Source organism: Ylistrum balloti, unplaced genomic scaffold, assembly GCF_031769215.1.
Source record: "Ylistrum balloti isolate Yb309-2 unplaced genomic scaffold, AGI_CSIRO_Ybal_v1 Utg373196, whole genome shotgun sequence".
In the NCBI taxonomy this organism is placed as follows: Eukaryota; Metazoa; Mollusca; class Bivalvia; order Pectinida; family Pectinidae; genus Ylistrum; species Ylistrum balloti.
Genome location: NW_026783213.1, coordinates 7,896 through 26,703, shown reverse-complemented (window position 1 = coordinate 26,703; position 18,808 = coordinate 7,896). Strand labels below are relative to the sequence as shown.

General features: G+C 39.7%; 7 protein-coding genes across 7 annotated transcripts; 1 reads left to right on the top strand and 6 right to left on the bottom strand.

The window, feature by feature from the left end:
* Window positions 1-51: 51 nt before the first annotated feature.
* Window positions 52-1,808, bottom strand: LOC132564945 (ferredoxin-dependent glutamate synthase 1-like; the record flags this gene model as incomplete). The annotated part of the gene is made up of 2 exons (XM_060229555.1): window positions 1,800-1,808; window positions 52-1,123 (listed from the first exon to the last, which is right to left on the bottom strand). Coding segments are annotated over exons 1-2 (1,081 nt in total), but the record flags the coding sequence as incomplete, so codon positions are not given.
* Window positions 1,809-4,549: 2,741 nt separating this feature from the next.
* LOC132564944 (NADP-dependent malic enzyme-like) lies at window positions 4,550-6,820 on the bottom strand. Its single transcript, XM_060229554.1, has one exon. The coding sequence runs from the start codon at window positions 6,818-6,820 to the stop codon at window positions 4,550-4,552; it is 2,271 nt and encodes a 756-aa protein (XP_060085537.1).
* Window positions 6,821-6,892: 72 nt separating this feature from the next.
* On the bottom strand, window positions 6,893-7,480 carry LOC132564943 (phosphoheptose isomerase-like). The gene has a single exon (XM_060229553.1). It carries the CDS (start codon window positions 7,478-7,480, stop codon window positions 6,893-6,895), a length of 588 nt encoding a protein of 195 aa, XP_060085536.1.
* A 6,456-nt stretch (window positions 7,481-13,936) lies between these two features.
* On the bottom strand, window positions 13,937-14,800 carry LOC132564942 (DNA replication and repair protein RecF-like). Its single transcript, XM_060229552.1, has one exon. It carries the CDS (start codon window positions 14,798-14,800, stop codon window positions 13,937-13,939), a length of 864 nt encoding a protein of 287 aa, XP_060085535.1.
* A 277-nt stretch (window positions 14,801-15,077) lies between these two features.
* On the bottom strand, window positions 15,078-16,193 carry LOC132564941 (beta sliding clamp-like). Its single transcript, XM_060229551.1, has one exon. It carries the CDS (start codon window positions 16,191-16,193, stop codon window positions 15,078-15,080), a length of 1,116 nt encoding a protein of 371 aa, XP_060085534.1.
* A 306-nt stretch (window positions 16,194-16,499) lies between these two features.
* Window positions 16,500-17,312, bottom strand: LOC132564940 (chromosomal replication initiator protein DnaA-like). Its single transcript, XM_060229549.1, has one exon. It carries the CDS (start codon window positions 17,310-17,312, stop codon window positions 16,500-16,502), a length of 813 nt encoding a protein of 270 aa, XP_060085532.1.
* A 734-nt stretch (window positions 17,313-18,046) lies between these two features.
* On the top strand, window positions 18,047-18,808 carry LOC132564939 (probable transcriptional regulatory protein NIS_0560). The gene has a single exon (XM_060229548.1). The coding sequence runs from the start codon at window positions 18,047-18,049 to the stop codon at window positions 18,806-18,808; it is 762 nt and encodes a 253-aa protein (XP_060085531.1).

Sequence of the window (18,808 nt, the reverse complement as noted above, 5' to 3'; positions counted from 1 at the left end):
CTGGACCATCCCAAGGTTCCATTAATGCAGCATGGTAATCATAAAACCCACGTCGCTCTTGGGTAAGGCGATGGTCTTGTTCCCAGGCTTCTGGAATCATCATCATCATGGCGTGGGGCAAGCTACGCCCACCCATATGGAGTAATTCTAAAACGTTATCGAAACAAGCAGAATCACTAGCACCAGCACGAACAACAGGATGTAAATGACGAACATCTTCACCAAAATGCGGGCTGGACAACAGAGCTTCGCGTGCTGCCATCCAATTTACGTTACCTTGCAGGGTATTGATTTCTCCATTGTGACATAGATAACGAAACGGCTGAGCGAGTTCCCATTCAGGAAAGGTATTCGTACTAAAACGTTGATGCACCAAAGCAATAGCCGAACTCATACGCGAATCTATTAAATCTGGAAAATAAGGATGAACTTGATCTGCAAGTAGTAGACCTTTATAAATGACGGTATTAGCACTAAAGCTAACAAAGTAAACGTCTTCCGGAATATCCAAACTTGCGCTACGTAGATCATGTTCCATCTGTTTACGAACAAGAAACAGCTCTCGCTCAAAATGATCACGATTTGTATAGCGAGAAGATTTTTTGATGAAAAACTGTTTAGTTACAGGCTCTTTTTGCCGCGCTAGTTCACCAATAGCTGTACTATCTACAGGTACTGTACGCCAGCCTAAAAATTCATGGCCACGTGCTACGGTCACTTTTTCTATAATGGTCTGTGCCTCACGCTGTACACCGTCATCTGAACGTAAAAACAGTACACCAACACCGTATTCACCTTCAGGGGGTAGTTCGATGCCTTCTGCTTTAGTTACCCCACGCATAAATGCATCTGGCATTTGCATAAGGATACCAGCACCATCACCAGTTTTGCCGTCTGAACCGGCTGCACCACGATGAGTTAAGTTAATTAAAATCTCAACAGCTTGATCAACAAGCTCATGAGATTTTGTATTATTCAGATTGGCAATCATACCAATACCACAGGCATCAACTTCAAACTGTGGTTCATAGAGCGCAGCTTGGCGCCCTCGCAACGATAATTGGTTTTCTCGTCGGTACTCAGGATCAAAAATATAGCGTCCGGCGCGGATAGTGAACCTCCTCTAAATATTCAATCTCATTAAAATTTTTGGCAGGTTCAGCACATAATAAAGATTGTTCGAACGGCGACTTGAACGTACCGTCGGCTGAACGCCTGATATCACCACAAATTTTGGAGAGCTATATATTATAACTGATGCTCAAAAATTTGTTTAGTTAGGTAACAGTCTGTACATTACACTAGCATACCTTAACCGACAAATTTTAAGATCTTGTTAAAATAATATTAGTATTTGAAATTGCCCTCATCCAGTAGGTTAATGATGATGTCGGCTGAAGACTTAACTATACAACAAATTGGTATCCTTGTAATTGCGCACGGTAGTCTATCGGAAGGCTTAATTGAAGCCGCTGAAGAAATTTTGGGGCCTCAGCAAGGATTAGCAGCTCTGAGAATTAATCCAACAGCCACCAATCCTAAATCAGCAGTAGAAACCGCGATCAACACCTTAGAAAATGGCTGTGGGGTTTTAGCTTTAACAGATCTTTTTGGTGGTACACCTTCTAATGTTACCTTAGCTTCTTGTAGAGACCATCAACTTGAAGTCGTTACAGGTGTAAATTTACCAATGCTTCTAAGAGCCTTAACCAAACGCAACAGCCATCATTTACAAGATTTAGCTAATATCGTTGCTGAATATGGTAAACAACAAATTCTAACGCCTAACGAACTATTACCGAAAACATCTTCATGAGTTTATGCCTAACACGTATTGATGATCGTTTAATTCACGGCCAAGTTATTCATGGCTGGTTACCAAAACTACAGATAGATTGGATCATCGTTGCTGACGCCGAGTTCTGTAACTGTCAAGAACAGCAGATGATTGCTCGTCTGGCTGTACCCAAGCCTGTACAAATTTCTTTTATTGAACCTAAATATGTTTACTCAGAACTACAAGAAACAAACAAAAAAAACTGTGTTGTTTTGTTCCGCACACCAATACAAGCGCTAGAGGCTATCTTAGCTGGCTTTTTACCCAGTGCTTTGAACCTTGGCAATCTACACTTCGAACCAGGTAAAACTCAACTTCGTAAAACGTTTTGCTGTTCTAACTTAGAGCTAGATGCTTTAAAAGATATTGCTGCTAAAGGTATTGAAATTGACTACCAACCTGCACCGGATTTAAAACGTGTTACGTTAGATATGGCATCGTTCTAGGTTAAAATTTTTTTACTTCAACAACAAAAACCGTGCTAATAGAACTTATTCTTTTTTCTAGCTTTGCATCACTGCTGCTTCTAACACAACATGAGATTGGCCCGTTCTTATTACACCGACCTATTGTCCTAGGTCCACTGTTAGGCGGACTCTGTGGATTTGCTGAAGCAGGCTTCTTTCTTGGAGCTACTTTAGAATGGGTCTGGCTTGACCGTATTCCTGCTGGAGGTATTCGTACGCCTGCCGCTAGCGTGGGCATCGCTGCAGCTATCACAACATTATTGTTTCTTTCGCACCAAGTACCTCAACCTTTTCCTGTTCTACAATATCTACCGTATGGCCTTATTATTACTTTGGTCTATACCGCTTTATATGTACCCTTAGACGGTGGGCTACGTCGTTTATGTAGTATTGCTAGCGAAAATGTCATTCTAGCTTTAAAACGTGGATCTACTCGTGAATTACGTGCTTATGCACCTGTTATGCTGATGCTTCGTTTCATTGTGGTTACCTTAGCACTTCTAGCAGCAGCAGCCTTAACAGCTTTGTTAGGAGACTGGCTTTATGATCCTACAGGACCTCTAACATCTATCGCCTGGCCCTGGATCATTCCTACCGCTCTTGCTGCATTTCTACTTCGACGTAAGCAATGGTCAGAAATCATCATCACTGCTGTTATGTTTGCCATTGGTATGGGGGTTACATGGTATCGCTAGTCGACCGTTTCCATATGTATGGTCGGTTGCTTGTTTTACAAGCTGTTTGGAGCTACAGACGGATGCAAACCTGTGGCTGGCTATGGATTGCTGAACCTATTGCACGGCGTTTAAAACCTGAAAGACCAGCGGAGATCTTAAACCAAAGTGTTGTCCAATTTAACACTCATGCTCTGTTAGCACCGCTACTCTTAGGTGCTGCTATACGTACACTAATAAATAACCCAAACCAGATTGAACCTGCTAAACAACATCTCACACGTTGGATGAGTGTCTGTGGTGCTCTCGGCGATCTTATCTATTGGCAGACATTATTGTGGAATTTTGTCTGGTTAAGTAGTACGGTATTTCTCTTTTGGAACAGTAGCGGCTTAATTATCTTTATTGTTCTTTGGACACTCCTAGAAATAGGCTTACGAATCATCCTATTTGAACTGGGTTTTCAGCGACCAGATAACATTACAACCTGGATTAAGTGGCTTAGTTCACCAACATGGCGACAGTTATTTACTCGTATTTCAATACCAGCTATGGGCTTTATTGCTGGCATGACCTTTATGCAAGCCCAAGAACAAGCAATACATCCTTTCAGTAGTGATTTAATTAGTGTCTGTATCGCAATTGGAGCTATTTTTTTAGCTGTACGAACACGTTTCCACAGTATGGTTATATGGCTACCTCTCATTTTCTGCCTTATACCAGCTCTGCTAAAATAGAAATTATTATGGCAACTATAGATGTAAAAATTATAAATGAGCTTGGTCTACATGCACGTCCAGCATCCAAATTATCGCAGTTGGCAACGCAATACCAAGCTGAAATAACTGTAACCAAAGATACGATTACTGCAAATGCAAAATCTATTTTAGGGTTATTAACCCTAGCCTGCCCCAAAGACACAATCTTAACGATTGAAGCCAATGGTAATGATGCTGATGACGCTCTTGGTGCTATTGCCGCTCTTTTTGCCGAAGGGTTTGGGGAACTATAGCTGTTTTGTATCTTCGATAACCTGTTTAGGTTAAGACTTAAGATTTAAAACACTAGGCGATTCTTTCTTATAATCGAAAAAAATAGATTTTTATTCGTTAATTACGGTTACCTAGTTAAGATGCGATATACGTTAATCACATTTTTATTACTATTTTCAATCTTAATAAACCCTATATCTGCAAAAAATACACTAACAGGTAATATCTCTGTCGACGTTAATGGTGTGATTTCTGACATTGGTACTATTAATCTGGCTTTATTTCAAAACGCCAAGGGATTTCCAAGCGATAGTTCATATGCTATAAAAAAACAAACTGTACCTATTAAAAATGGTCAGGCTACCGCCCACTTTAGACTAGTTGCCTATGGTAGATATGCTATATCTGTCTTTCATGATACAAATAACAATCATCAACTTGACACGAATTTTATTGGTATTCCTAAAGAAGGTGTTGGTACATCTAACAACATAAGACCACGGTTTGGACCGCCTAAATGGAAACAGTCTGCTTTCGGTTTCTCGTCACCAACAACTACGATTCGAATTCAGCTTGTATTTAAGATTGTATTGCTTGTTGGCCAGCGGCCATAGCAATTAGGTTATGAATGTCGGTTGGCCCCATCCCTGCAGATAGCATCACCACAGTACGATTAAAGCCACGATGAACAGGGCCAAGCATTTCGGCACCACCTATCTTGGTTAACAGTTGTGTTGCCATTTGGGCAGCAGCTAAGTTGGGAAAGATCAAAACATTGGCATTGGTTTCTAATTTAGAAAACGGAAAAACAGACTCTCTAAGTGTCTGATCTAAAGCAACATCAACGGTCATTTCTCCATCAAAGATAAAATCAACTCCTTCGGCCTCTAACTGCTCTACGGCACGACGAACTTTGTCTACTTGGGGATGATCGTAGGCGCCAAAGTTGGCAAAACTTAAAAAAGCAACTCGAGGGGTCATATCAAAAAGTGGCGCCGGCTCAACAGCAAATTTAGCAATGTTGACGAGTTCTTCTGCAGTTGGGTCAACACTAACAGCCGTATCGGCAAACAAAAACAGACGACTTTTGTAGACGACTGCTGTTACTGCTGCTGGCCGCTGTACTCCTGCTCGGAGACCAATAATATCTTCAGCTATCCGTAAGCTTTCACTGTAACGGTCTGTATAGCCTGCAACATAAATGTCAGCTTCACCCTGAGATACCAACATGGCACCAAAGTGACTACGCCTACTTAGTTGCTTTGTGGCACGATCTTTTGTGATACCTTGGCGCTGTTTACGTTGCCAGTAATGGTCAATAAATGTTTGAAATCGACCATCTTCGTCTGGATGAATAATTTCTAAGCCTTTGATTTTTAGATCTAGTTTTTTTATGTTTTGTTCAATTCTCGCTTTGTTACCCAGCAGAATAGGACGAATAAATCCCTCTTGGACCGCCTGCTCAACAGCAATTAATACATTGGTTTCACCACCATCGGCAAAAACAACACGTGGCATCGTCTCTCGACGGCGAGAGCGATTAATACTCGTACGAATCAACTCTCTAGCAGGTCCCAGCATGCCTTCTAGACGTGTACGATATTGATCAAAATCGGTAATCGTCTGTCTAGCCACACCGGAATCGATAGCAGCTTTTGCAACTGCAGGGGCCACCCATAATAAGACACGATGATCAAAGGGCTTAGGGATAATATAGTCACGACCAAAAGAAATCGATTTACCACCATAAGCACGAACAACATTTTCGGGAACTGTCTGTTTCGCTAAGTTGGCCAAGGCATGGGCTGCGGCTAGCTTCATTTCCGTATTTATACGACGTGCCCGAACATCGAGAGCGCCCCGAAAAATAAAGGGGAAGCCTAAAACGTTATTCACTTGGTTGGGAAAATCACTACGACCGGTAGCCATAATAATATCATCACGCACAGCTTTAGCGTCTGGATAAGGAATTTCTGGATCAGGGTTAGCCATGGCAAAAACAATAGGATTTGAAGCCATTGCTTGAATCATATCTTTGGTAACAGTACCACCAATAGAAACACCAACAAAAATATCCGCATCTTGAAACGCATCAACAAATTTCATATTATCGCCACTACGAGCAAATTCTTGTTTATGACGATTGAGGTCACTACGATCTGTATGGATTAACCCTCTTGAGTCGTACATCCAGACAGCTTCTTTTGGTAAACCAAGCTCCATAAAAAGCTTCACACAGGCAACAGAAGCTGCACCGGCACCACTAACAACCATCTTATTGATAGCTGTAATATCTTTACCTGCAATCTCTAGAGCATTAATCAGTGCTGCTGCAGAAATAATGGCCGTACCATGCTGATCGTCATGGAAAACAGGGATATCTAAACGCTCGATGAGCGCATCTTCTATATCAAAACATTCAGGTGCTTTGATATCTTCTAGGTTAATACCACCAAATGTTGGTTCTAAGGCGGCAATAATCTCAATAAGACGCTGAGGATCCTTTTCTTTAACTTCAATATCAAATACATCAACGTCAGCAAAACGTTTAAACAGGACAGCTTTACCTTCCATAACAGGTTTACTGGCAAGTGGACCAATATCGCCTAAACCAAGTACTGCTGTACCGTTACTGATAACTGCTACCAAGTTACCACGCGCAGTATAATCAAAGGCTTTATCAACTTCTTTCTCAATGTCTAGACAGACGTCTGCAACACCTGGTGTATAGGCTAAGCTTAAGTCCCGCTGGGTGGTACAGGGTTTGGTTGCAACGACTTCAATTTTGCCTGGACGCCCTTCGGCATGATAGCTTTGTGCTGCTTCTAATGTATTTTTTTTAGAACTCATAGATAGATCACTTAAGGTAGGTTTCAGGATCAGCTATTGTACAGGATGATTATAGATTCGTCAGACTATCTTTTAGATTTGTGGCTCGATAAATAAGACATGTTCAACATAGTCACAAATAAGATGTTCTAACAAAAGATGTACTTCTTGTATACGAGCAGTGTCGTCATGAGGTGTAATATACATAATATCTGCTTGTGATTTCGCCTCTCCCCCTGTGCGTCCAAGTAGCGCAACTGTTTTACAGCCTATTGCCTGTGCTGCTTTAAGGCCTTGTACAATGTTATCGGAGGTACCACTTGTACTAATTCCCATCACAATGTCCCCAGGATCTGCTAGCGCACGTACCTGCTTTGCGAATACATCTCGATACTCATAATCGTTAGCAATGCTGGTCAACGTACTAGAATCTGTTGTTAGGGCAATCGCAGGCAGTGGTGGCCGCTCAAGACGATAGCGGTTGATAAACTCTGCTGCCATATGCTGCGCGTCTGCAGCACTGCCACCATTACCAAAGATAAATAATTTACCGCCATCACGGAAAACAGCGGCAATCTCGCGACCAATCTCAACAGCAACTGTACATAATTCTGCTTCTGCAGCTTCAATGACCTGAAGATGGGTACGTAATTGTTCTTGTAACTTTTGCTTAACGTTCATAGATTAATAAAAAACTATTTACTTTTATATCATTATATGATTTTATAGATCTAAATACGAGAAGGGAATAGATGTTTTTACACTTATTACAAATCTATTATTTCTTTTACCTTTGCACGATTCAAATCGTTTCTGTTATCAAACTTAATGTAAAACCCTTGACAAAATTTATTGTCTTTAGCTTAGGAGTAACGATTTTATGTGCTTGTCAACCTAGCAAAAAAACCCAAACGGCACAGCAATCTAAACCTATCACTGCAGTAATAACAAAAAATGCCATGCGGTGTAATACAAAAAATGCATCTAAACCCGTCTGGGAAACACGCTGTTACGACGGTGGTGTCACACTAGATAACTATGACACGCCTAAAAGTATTCTAAAACGTCTAGAATCAACCATCGCTTGGGAGATTGTTCAGGATATTGCGGGTTTTCAAAAGCAGAACTATAGCGGGCAGCTCGTTAGTGGCGAGCAGCTTGCTGCACTAACGCTATTCCTCTATTTTGGTGGCCATTTAGGTTGGGCTCATGATGTTGCAGATTTAACTAATGATATTCGACAAACCGGCCCTGTTGTTCAAGGTAATGGCTTTGATACCCATCAACGTGTACGTGTTTTTTATTCTGACGCGGTTGTCGACTGGCTACGTCAGAATCGCCAAGGTGTAATTCCTAACGGTGCTATTATCGTTAAACAGATGTATCCTTCAGACCCTGCTGATAGCACCTATGGTGCAGACCGTGTGACAGGGTGGGCTGTGATGATTAAAAATGCCAAGATTTCTAAAGACGGCTGGATTTGGTATCTATTCTTTTTTCCCAAATCACCTCCTTACAACGCACCAATACCTACAGTGTCTGCAAAAAGTGGTGACTCATTTTGCTTAAGTTGTTATGTAGCGGTAGATAACGACCAAATGACGTTTGCCGCACTTATAAATTTACAAGGTGCTGCTCAAAAATATAGTTGGATTCAACAAGTCTCTCCGGGATTTTTTGCGTCACTGCCTACTAGCAATCAAACAACAGCAACGTCAATAACACCACAATTACAACAACTTATTGCTAGCGGTATTGCGCAGTTTCAACGTTTAGGTAACATCAGTAAAAGCGAATTACAACAATTACGGGACGAACCAACAGTAGATCAGCTTAAAACATTCAAGCAACGGCTAAAACAACTAAAATCCTTAACATCACCAGAGAAACAGGCTTATATCAAACAACTTGTTACTGACCGTCTTTCTGTTATACAGGATCAAATTGAGACTACACAGACACAGCAAGTTCCTTCTACGTTACCAGAACTCCTAGAAAAATTAATTGCTGATTTTGAGCAGGTACTTGTGAATCATAATCTCGGCGATTTTTTAAACCAAACAATAGAAACACTCAACCGATTTGCCTTAGAAAAACAGATTATACAACCTTTAGCAAAACCAAATGAGGCGATTTTAAACACCTTTGGCCCCAAAGCAAAAGCAACCTTCCCACAACAAACAACGGAGCTGGCTTGGTTCCCTCTCGATTATATGTTTTCCTATACACCGGCCTTACCAAAAAAACTACCTGCTGATATCTGCAAGCTACATAAACAAACAATATCTGGATCTTCTACGTTACAAAATATTACAGACTATATAAAAGCCATCTTTACAGATGGTATGGATTGCCGCGATACCTTCATTACTTCTGACAATTGTGATGGTTGCCATGCGAGCTATTTCTTACAAGGAAATTCTCTACCAAACATGCTGACCGTAGATAAAAGCGACCCCGTAACCAACCCCTTACAAGCCAAATTATGGGATATTACACCAACAGCAGAATGGAGCGCATCCATGATGGGGTTGGCAGGTAAAGATCCGATCTTCCACGCACAATTGGCTTGGGAAAAACAAAAACATCCACAACTTGGTAATCAAATTGCAAACCTTTGCTTACGCTGCCATCAACCAGCAGCACAGAGACAATTCCATTTAGATCACGGTGACCCTAATAATCCTGCGATTATTACACCACCAGGTACCCTCAATAATTCACCCTTATTTTCTGAAACGTTTGCTTATCTCGAACCTCAAAATACGATTAGTAGTACAACAAAATGGGGTGCTTTAGGACGTGACGGTATTACCTGTAGTGTCTGTCATCAAATTGAACCTGAAGGGTTGGGTCAACCTGAAACCTTTACAGGCCAATTTCATTTCCCAGAAAAACTAGACAAAATCTATGGTCCTTTTGCTGATAAAGACATAAAACCTTATCTCATGGAACAGGCTCTGGGTGTAACACCAGTTTATGGAGAACATATTACAAAGTCAGAGTTATGTGGTTCCTGTCATACGGTTATTACCCCAATTGTTAGCGACCATGTAGAGATTTTTGAACGCTCTAAGCAGCGTTATCGGACGACCTATGAACAGACAACATACCCTGAATGGCTCAATAGTATTTATGCTCGTGGGCAACAGCAATCCTGTCAAGATTGTCATATGCCATCTCGACTACCTGATGACCCAAAAGCAACAACTTCAACTGTTTTGACAGAAACCATCGCCAATGTCGAAACCGCTTATTTACCTCAGGTTGATAATCGTGCTGCGGACCATCTAATTACACCAACACCAAAACAAAATTACCGACGTCATACGTTAGTTGGTCTTAACTTATTTGCAAATCAAATGTTCCAGCAATTCCCAAGCATTCTTGGTCACGCAGATGCTGTTCATCAAACCCAACCACCACTGTTACTAACAGAAAAAGAAATGTTACGTTTGGGCCGAGAACAAACAGTAACGATATCTATTAAACAACAGAACAAAACACTAGATAACTATACGTTTGATGTTCTTATTGAAAATAAAGCTGGACATAAATTTCCTTCCGGTGTTGGTTTTCGACGCGCTTTCATTCGCTTTGAGGCTTTAGATAACAAAGGTAACGTGATATGGGCTTCTGGTCGTACCAATACGATTGGCCAACTTGTGGACAAAGAGTTCCAGGTTCTTGAAAGTGAAATGACTTTTGATCCAACAAAAATCCAAACAGGTGAACCTTTCATTTTTCGTGAAAATCAAGTTTATATTTTTGAAGAACGTACGGCAACTTGGCGGGACCTTGAACCAGAGGAGATTATTAAAACTGAAATCGATTTGAACAAAATGGTCCTAACAACCTCTTTCTTAGAAATTGTTACAGAAGTCAAAGATACACGACTACTGCCCAAAGGCTGGGATCCTAAAGGGCCTTATGCAGACGTAACGCGACTGGTAAAGGTGAACCCCCAAACAAAACACCCAGAGCCTTTTTATCCTAAGACACCAGGTCAACGTCTTGTACAGTATAGAATTCCTCGTGCTATTGGTAGCATTGCAACGGTACAAGCTTCGATTCATTACCAATCTATCCCACCTTACTATATTCGTGACCGTCTACAATATAATACGCCAGAAACACAACGTTTCTACTATATGGTGGCACATCTCAACACGAAAAATACGGCAATTGAAAATTGGTCTGTTCAACTTGTCAAATCAGAACTAAAGCTACAAGAACAATGATAATACTATGCTTTAAGTTCAGGTAGACTAAGTACTCATTTTAAATTCTTATCTTAATTTCTAGTAGATGGTCTATCAATATGCAACAAACAACATCAAAATCATACTTTAAAACAGCAGAATCTTATTTTATTGGTGGTGTAAACAGTCCAGTCAGAGCCTTTAGTGCCGTTGGTGGTAGTCCGTTATTTGCTGCTGCAGGTGTTGGTGCTTTTTTAATTGATGCTGACCAGAATCGTTACATTGATTATGTGTTAAGTTGGGGACCGCTGATTCTTGGCCATGCTCATCCTGAAGTTGTGGAAGAGGTACAACGTGTTATCGCCAAGGGGACAAGTTTTGGGATGCCAACAGCCGCAGAGAATCGTTTGGCAGAATCTATACGTTCTTTTTTTCCCGAATTAGAGCGACTTCGTTTGGTTAATTCTGGAACTGAAGCAACTATGAGTCTACTGCGTTTGGCGCGCGGATTTACAGGTCGTGAGAAGATCATCAAATTTATCGGTTGTTATCATGGTCACGCTGATAGCTTACTTGTTCAAGCTGGTAGCGGTTTGGCCACCTTAGGAACGCCTTCTAGTCCAGGTGTTCCTAAATCAACCGCTAAGGATACGATCTGTTTACCTTTTAATGATACTGAGGCTCTACGGCAGGCTTTTACAGATTTTAAAGGACAGCTGGCAGCGGTTATTATTGAGACGATTCCTTGTAATATGGGACTGATTTTCCCAGATCCAGATTTTCTTGAGACTCTACAAGAATTGTGTCAAAGTGACCACGTAGTGCTCATTGCAGATGAAGTTTTAACGGGATTGCGAACTTCGTGTGGGGGTGCTTACCACCGTTATAGCCTGAAGCCTGATTTGGTAGCTCTGGGTAAAGTAATCGGTGGTGGTTTTCCTTTGGCTGCCTATGGTGGTCGTCAGGATATTATGTCGCATTTATCTCCAGAAGGTAATGTTTACCAAGCAGGAACTTTATCTGGAAATCCAGTTGCAGCCACTGCTGGTGCTGTTAGTTTAGATATTCTTAAAGATGAGAATCCTTTCGCTAAGTTAGAAACTACATCACAAAGATTCGTACAAGAACTTAAACAATTAGCTGATCAATATGGTATTCCTCTCTCAACCGGTGCTGTTGGTAGTTTGTTTGGCTTCTGTTTTAGGGAAACGCCACCTCGTAATTTTTCTGATATTTCTCAAGCAGACCATCAAGCTTATAAACAGTTCTTCTGGGGTATGTTAAAACGTGGTGTTTATTTTGCACCTAGTGGCTATGAAGTTGGTTTCTTAAGTACACAACATACACCTGACCTAATTGATCAAACACTAGAGGCTATTGAAGATTACTTTAAAACAGAGATCAAAAGATGAATCGTATAACCTTTAAGCAAATAATTTTTCTTTTTATCTTGCTTATTGTTTCTGTCTCTAGTTTATCTGCTTCAGCTCAGCAAAAATTACATTTTGGTTCTCAACATGTTTTAAATCATTGTTGGGATCAGAATGCTTTATTAGGTAGTAAAAAAGATAAACATGTTATTCGACCTTTGACTTCCCCTAATTCTAATGGACCAACCCAAGAAAAATCTCTGCAGCCTCTATCTCCGATACAAAAACCACTTCAAGGATCGATTCGTTCTGTTGCGTTAGATCCTCAACAAAAACTTTTAGCACTCACGTTTGATTTATGTGAACGTTTACGAGAAAGAACAGGTTATGATGCTGATATTGTTAATTACTTAAGAGAAAATAACGTAAAAGCAACTTTTTTTGCTGGTGGTAAATGGATGCGCTCACATCCAGAAAAAACTATGCAATTGATGGCTGATCCTCTGTTTGAACTTGGTAATCATGCTTGGACTCATGGTAATCTTGGTGTCTTAAGAGGTAAAAAAATGATGCAGCAAATACACTGGCCTCAGCTGCAATACCAACAATTGCGAACAAAGTTAATCACAGATTGTACTCCTAAAGTTTCAGATACTACTGAATTTCAAAAAATACCTACCATACCTACTTTATTTCGCTTTCCTTATGGAACCTGTCATCAAGAAGCTTTACAGGCTTTAGCTGCATATGGTTTACCAGCTATACAATGGAATGTTGTAACAGCAGATCCTGCGAAAGACCAAACTGCTAAGGGTATTGCTAACATTGTTCTTGAGCAAAGAAAACCTGGTTCAATTATTATTGCTCATGCTAATGGGCGTGGTTATAAAACATCAGATGCACTACCTTTGTTTATCCCTCAGTTAAAAAAACAAGGCTACCAGTTTGTTACGGTAAGTGAGTTATTATCTTTTGGAAAAGCTATTACGGCTGACACCTGTTACGAGTTAAAACCTAACGATAATTTAAAATACAATACTTTATTTGGTGAAGGAACAGATTAAAAACACAGCGGCGATGTTTACAGAAAGCACCTATCATATTCCCAATGGTTCATTACATCTTATTCAACCATCTGAAGCTATAGAAATTGGTAATACTTTAGCTAACATGTCGCCTTGGTGTGAGCTTAGCTATCAGGCTAAAACACTTGAGCAGTACTTACAACGACCTGATCCAAACCTTTATCGTTTTGTTGCGACTATTGAACAGAATATTGCTGGTGTTATTAGTGTTCGTTATCCCTGGCTTAGAGGAGCATATATAGAGCTAATTGCTACTTATCCAAACTATCAAAAACAATCTATAGGTACTAGTATTATTTCTTGGATTGCATCAAATCTACAACATACTTCATATCGAAATATCTGGGTATTAGTCTCATCTTTTAATGATCAAGCTTTAGCTTTTTATCGTAAGTTACAGTTTGTTGAAATTGGTAAAATTGATGATTTTATTAAACCAACTTTTGATGAAATTTTATTACGCAAAATTCTCTAATATGATCAAAGTTCAACCCATTGCAGTTGATTTTCTTGTCTAGTATTAATTAATACTTGAGGTTTTCGCACAGCAGTTAAAAATAGTTGAAAAGGTTGATCGGCTAACAACTTGAATAACTTGACTTCATTTTGGTCATCAAGTTCTCCTTCAATATCGTCTAGATAAAAAAGATGTGTTTTGCTCTCTTTTGTTGTCACAGTAAGAGCACAGGCAGCAGATAAAAGAATAATCGCTAGTTTACGGTATCCTTGGCTACCACTATCCTTGATAGGTCGCTGATATCTTTCAATAAGAAGATCGTCTCGATGTGGCCCAAAACGTGTCCAACCACGCTGAATATCTTTAGGTCTATCTATAGCAAGCTGTTTTTGTATCTCAAGAACATCACCAGATCCGCCAGGAACATAACGCAAAAAGGCTGGTTCACAGTCCATACATTCCCATAACCTGGCATATTGTTTACAAAGGCGTAATACAGTATCTGTACGTAGATGATAAAGACGAGCACCTAAATTAGCTAACTCTTGTTCCCAAACAAGAAACTCTTTTTCTGCTGTACGCTGATCGCGTAGTGCTGCATTACGTTGTTTTAATGTTTGCTCATAGTGTGTTACCAAATCCATATAACTTAGATCTAGATAAGAGCAAAGCCAATTTAGGTAACGACGACGATGTTGCGGCTCTTCATGAAAAAAAAGATCGTCATCAGGACGATAGCCAAAAATCGGTATTTTAGCAGCCCAGAACCGACGTGATGATATAGTATCTCCATCCTCAATAAAAGCTATAGAACCTTTTTCCCAATGAATTTCTCGCTCAACTTTAGGATGTTTAAAACCACAAAAAATATGTCCTTTATCCGACATCCACGTCTGTAGCTTTGTCCAGGATTCATTACGAAACCCTCGCGACCGACAACTAAAATAAATAGCCTCTAAAAGATTCGTTTTTCCTGAACCATTTGGACCAATAATCGCGGTACAAGGGCTATTTAAAGTTAAGGAAAAAGGAGTACTATAGTTACGGAAGCCAACTAAATTAAGCGTTTCAAGACTGATAGATTGGCTTGTCCCATTATCATTATCTTGAAAACTGACACGATGAGTAGAGATCGTCTTAATTTTAGAGAGCCAAGATCAATAATTAAATACGCATTGGCATAATGACGTTTAAATAACTTTCATCATTTTCACCATAAATAAGTGTTGGCGAAACATCATCTATTAAACGAAGTTCAATTTTATCCGTTGTAATTTCCGAGAGACTCTCTTGAATATATTGTGCGTTGAAACCAATTTCTAAACGATCTCCATCATAGGTACAGTCAATCTGCTCTTCACCTTCTCCCATATCTGGATTATTAGCCATAATTGTCAAGATATTATTCTCAAATGCTAGGGTTACACATTTAAATCGATCTGTAACAACAAGACTAACACGATCAATAGCTTGCATAAATTCTTGACGATCAATAACAACGACACGGCTAGTTGATTCAGGAATAACTGTACGGTAGTTAGGGAAGCGACCATCAACGGTTCTAAAGACGAAAACTGTATCATCCCACTCGACTTGAACACTTGGTGTATCGATTGTAACTTGGACCTCTCCCTCACCATCACATATACGTTGGAGCTCTTGTAAAGCTTTGCGAGGAAAAATAATGCCATCTTCTGGAACAATACTACACCCTTCGATACCTTGAACTTCCACAAGACCTAAACGATGTGTATCTGTCGCAACAAAACGTAGGTTATTACCATCGTAAGCTTCAAGAAAAACACCAGCTAAAGAAACGCGACTTTCATCACTACTAGCAGCAAAAAGTGTCTTCTTAATCCAAAGACGAAACATATCGCGATCTAGCTTTAACGAAGTTTCAGGTTGTATTCGGGATGGTTCTGGAAAATCGACAGGATTCATCCCAACTAGTTTATAACGAGCTCTAACACCAGTTTTGACAACACCTTGATGATTATCGTCAATTTCAATACGAATAGAGTCACCTTTACTCTTTTTGACAATATCGTATAGAACTCTTGCGGGTAAAGCAGCACTACCAACTTGGTCAACTGTAGCTTCTAGACGCTGCTGTAGTCCAATATCATAATCTGTCGCGAAAAGATGAAGTTCGTTATTACTAGCATCTATACGAACATTCGCTAAAATTGGAGTGGCTGTTCGCTTTTGCGCAACATTTTGTATACCAAAGAGTGCTTGTTCAAATGTACTTCGTTTTACTTCAAAAGAACATCCCATATTTTAAATCCTATTTGTTAGTGCAATAGAAAATGTAATTTCAGGTTCGTGAACAGTTTATTATAATCTTCTTTCTTTATTTATTAAATTAATAGTAAAGAGTAATAAGAATAATAACTGTGGAAAAAAAATCAAATTTTCATTAACTTATTATTATCAATAAACTTTTTAAATATTCTTACTGTGTGAAACCTGGGGAAATAACGTTAGCTAAAAGTGTCTTTTTACACGGTTTCTTGGTAAGGTCATATTTAGGTTGTTATAAAATATTATTCCCTGTGGAAAGTATAATCAACTTTCCACGTTTTATCTACTGCGTGTTAACGTCCTTGAAAGGCCATCTATTAGACTAGAAAGTTCAGGGTCTTCTTGAATTAGTTGGTCTATTTTTCGAATACTATGTAGCACTGTTGTATGATCTTTTCCACCAAAGCGGTGCCCTATCTCTGGTAAACTTAAGCTTGTCAGTTCACGGCAGAGGTGCATTGCTATTTGTCTAGGTCTAGCAATATTTTTTTTGCGACTTTTGCCACGAAGGTCGCTAACACGAATATGATGTAGTTCTGCTACGACTTTCAATATTCGATCAACATTTACACCAGGGCCTGATATTTCAATTAGGTCACCTAGGACTTGTCTTGTAAAATCAAGATCTATCGTCTTTCCTTCAAAACTTGATTTAGCACTTAAGCGTGTTAACGCACCTTCAAGTTCACGTACATTGGAATGGATGTAGGTTGCTACAAAGGTAAGTATTTCTTCAGAAATATTAAGACCAAGACCACTAGCTTTCTTTTTAAGAATTGCAAGTCTATGTTCAAACTCTGGTGGTTGAATATCAGCAATAAGACCACATTCGAAGCGGCTACGAAGTCGCTCTTCTAAAGCGGGAATTTCTTTTGGTACAGAATCACTGGTTAAAACAATTTGTCTACCACGTTCATACAGCGTATTAAAAATATGAAAGAATTCGATTTGAGTTCGTTCTTTACCTGAAAGGAATTGTATATCATCTATAAGTAATAGATCACATTGGTTACGAAATCGGTGTCGAAGTTCATCTATACGCTCGAAGCGTATTGCATTTACAACTTCGTTCATAAACTGCTCTGAACTCATATACATAACACGTGTATTGTTATCTCTAGCATAAATTGAGTGCCCAACAGCATGTAGTAGATGTGTTTTGCCTAGTCCAACACCACCATAAATGAATAATGGGTTGTATTTGTAGCCAGGATGTTCACCTACGGCGAGGCTAGATGCATGTGAAAATTGGTTTGAGCTGCCTGGTACAAAAGATTCAAAGGTATATTTGACATTTAGATCAGGGTGAAAGGTTTGTGTCGTACGTTCTAAGGTAGGTTTTACTTCCTGTTCTTTTTTGACAGGTATTTTTCCTTTTTTTGTACGGAATTCAATTTTTATACCAATGTCTTCTTGTGCTCGTTCAAATAAGCCACGAAAATTATCATTAATCCATTGTTTAAAGAAGCGATTTGGAACTCCTGCTACTAAACAATGTTCGTTATGTTCTATGAGTTCTAAAGGTTGAATCCATAATTCAAACTCTTCTGGACCAATTGCAGAGCCAATATGGTCCAGAAAGTCATCCCATTGCTGTGGTCTAATCTGATCAGACAAGTTGTCTATCCTTATTATTTTTCCACAAGCTTTTCCACAGCTGTGGAAAAGCTTGATAAGCTCGAATTATTCTAGGTGGAAGGCCATGATAATCAAAAAATCGAGTGGCTTCAAGGCAGGAATTTTTTTGTGAAACGCGTGCAAGAAGTGTTACGATAGTAGGCAATTATAGGAAATTATAAAATAGTAGTATGGTGGAGATAACATAAATGGCTGGTCATAACAAGTGGAGCAAAATAAAGCATAAAAAAGCTAAAGAAGATGTAAAGCGTGGTAAAATTTTTACGCGTTTTGGCCGTGAAATTCAAGTTGCTGCTCGTGCTGGTGGACCAGATCCAAACTATAATGCGGCACTTAGAACAGCTGTTGAACGTGCGATGGCAGAAAATATGCCTAATGAGAACATTCAGCGTGCGATTAAACGCGGCGCAGGTCTACTTCCAGGTCAAGAAATAGAAGAAATTTCTTATGAGGGTTATGGTCCTAGTGGTGTTGCTGTTATTGTATCGTGTTTAACAGATAATAAGAATCGTACTGTCAGTGAAGTTAGGCATGCGTTTACGAAAGCTAGTGGTTCACTTGGGGAGAATGGTTCTGTTGCTTGGATGTTTAAGCGTATTGGTCTGATTCGTATCAGACATACCGCTACAGATGAAGAAACGATGATGGACGCCGCTATTGAATCAGGTGCTGGAGATGTTCGTTCTAGTGGCGAAGATGATATATGGGAATTCATTTGTGGTGATACAGAAATCAATACGGTGCGTGAGACATTGCTTGCAAATGGATTTGATATTGTTGACTCGCTTCTTGCCTTTGAGCCCGAAAATACCATTGAACTACAAGGTTCGGAGGCACAGAAAGTTCTGACGTTTATTGACACACTTGATCAATTAGATGATGTTCAGGATGTGTATGCAAATATTTCAATTTCAGACGAAGAGTTTGAGCGTCTTGCTGCTGCGATGTAG